This window comes from Carlito syrichta, unplaced genomic scaffold, assembly GCF_000164805.1.
Source record: "Carlito syrichta isolate Samal-C Ts95f unplaced genomic scaffold, Tarsius_syrichta-2.0.1 Scaffold104744, whole genome shotgun sequence".
NCBI classification, from domain to species: Eukaryota; Metazoa; Chordata; class Mammalia; order Primates; family Tarsiidae; genus Carlito; species Carlito syrichta.
Window position 1 is genome coordinate 89516 of NW_007048840.1, and position 1390 is coordinate 90905.

Here is a 1390-nt window from a genome sequence, read left to right on the forward strand (position 1 = left end):
CCCCCTGCCCACGTGCGCCCTCGTGGCAGGTGAGCACGCGCGAGGCGCTGAGCGCACCCAGGAGCTCGCAGAAGACAGCCGTGTCCGCGCCGGGCAGCCGGTGCCTCTCAACGCGCGCAGCTGACTTGGAGCGCCCTGGAAGGGAGGCCTGTAGCCACGCGGTGGCCACGGTGTGCGCCTTGAGGTCGGGCTTCCGGGTGTGTGGAGCTGCTCGCTAGGGAGCGCGGATGGCACCGGAAGCGGGCCTGACCCTGTGAGGAGGGGCAGAGCAGGATGAGCCGGCGTGCTCCGAGGGTCTGGCCGTGTGTCCGCGTGCACACACACGCATGCACAGGCCCAGGCCCGGCAGGGCACCCGGGAGGAAAGCTCACCGGCGCTCGGGAAGGCTTGCGTGGTTCGCTCACAGGTCGTTTAGTTTTCTTCTTTCTTTTCCTGTGTCTTCTAAAGTTTCTGCAAGGTCCCATCTTGTTTCATTATGATGGAATCACGCTGAGGCGACCTGTATGACGTTTTGCTTCAAAGATAAAAAAGTAGCGAGAGGTTTAGCTTACTCCTTCCCGGATCCTGATGACTCTGCCCCTGACCACCGGAGAGCCACAGTTAAGCTCCTCTGTCTTCCTCTGCCTCTGAGACACCCTAAGGCCCAGCCGCAGGGCCGCAGCCTTGAGTCGGTCGCCGTGGCGGTGGCCGTTTCCGAGAAAGTCGCTGTCTCTGTGGAGACTGTCTGGCATCATGGTTTTGACTGGCAAGCTGGAGCGCATGCTGATGTGTGCACACGCCTGGCTTCCTTCCGAGTCTCAGCCGTCTCGTCCCCGCGTTCCTCGGGCGCTTGCGTGGGTGAGGCGTGGGCACTGGCACTAACCACACCCCGCTCCGCCCGGCTCCTCTGGCTGTGGGCGGACCGCCGAGCTGCCGTGGCCTGCCGGGCGGCGCAGCCTCGAGGAGCCTGCTTCGGGCGGCGTTCGTGTGTGTCGTCTGAAACTCAGGGTGTGTGGGGGCCTGACGGCGGCGGCCGAGCAGCAAGCACTGAGAGGGCACTCCTCGGCCCCGGGCCTCGGCCCTCCCCCTCCACCGGCGCCCCAGCGCTCGCGCTCCAGGCCCTCCGGCCCGTCCTCCGCTCTCACGGCGCGCCCGTCCCGGCCTGGAGGGTAATCTCGGCTGTGTTTGTGTCTGTAGAAGTGGAAGCGTTTAGCCCGCCCCAGATGTCCGAGAAGATCCTGCTGCGGCTGCTGAAGCACCCCCACGTCGTCCAGGAGCTGAAGCTCGACGAGAAGGACAGGCGGGCGCCCGAGTCCTACCTCTACCAGCACGGCAAGCCCGTGGACCACTTCATCCTCATCCTGCAGGTCAGGGCGGGTCGGGCGCCCACTCCTCCGCGCAGGGCTGCCCG

General features: G+C 66.0%; 1 protein-coding gene across 1 annotated transcript in view; it reads left to right on the forward strand.

Annotated features, from left to right (window-relative positions):
• The window catches only part of CNNM2 (cyclin and CBS domain divalent metal cation transport mediator 2), a 105980-nt gene that overhangs the window by 89509 nt on the left and 15081 nt on the right, over positions 1–1390 (forward strand). The window contains exon 4 of the mRNA XM_008065968.1: positions 1177–1346. Coding sequence (XP_008064159.1) covers positions 1177–1346 — 170 coding nt within the window. The remainder of the gene's footprint in view (positions 1–1176; positions 1347–1390) is intronic.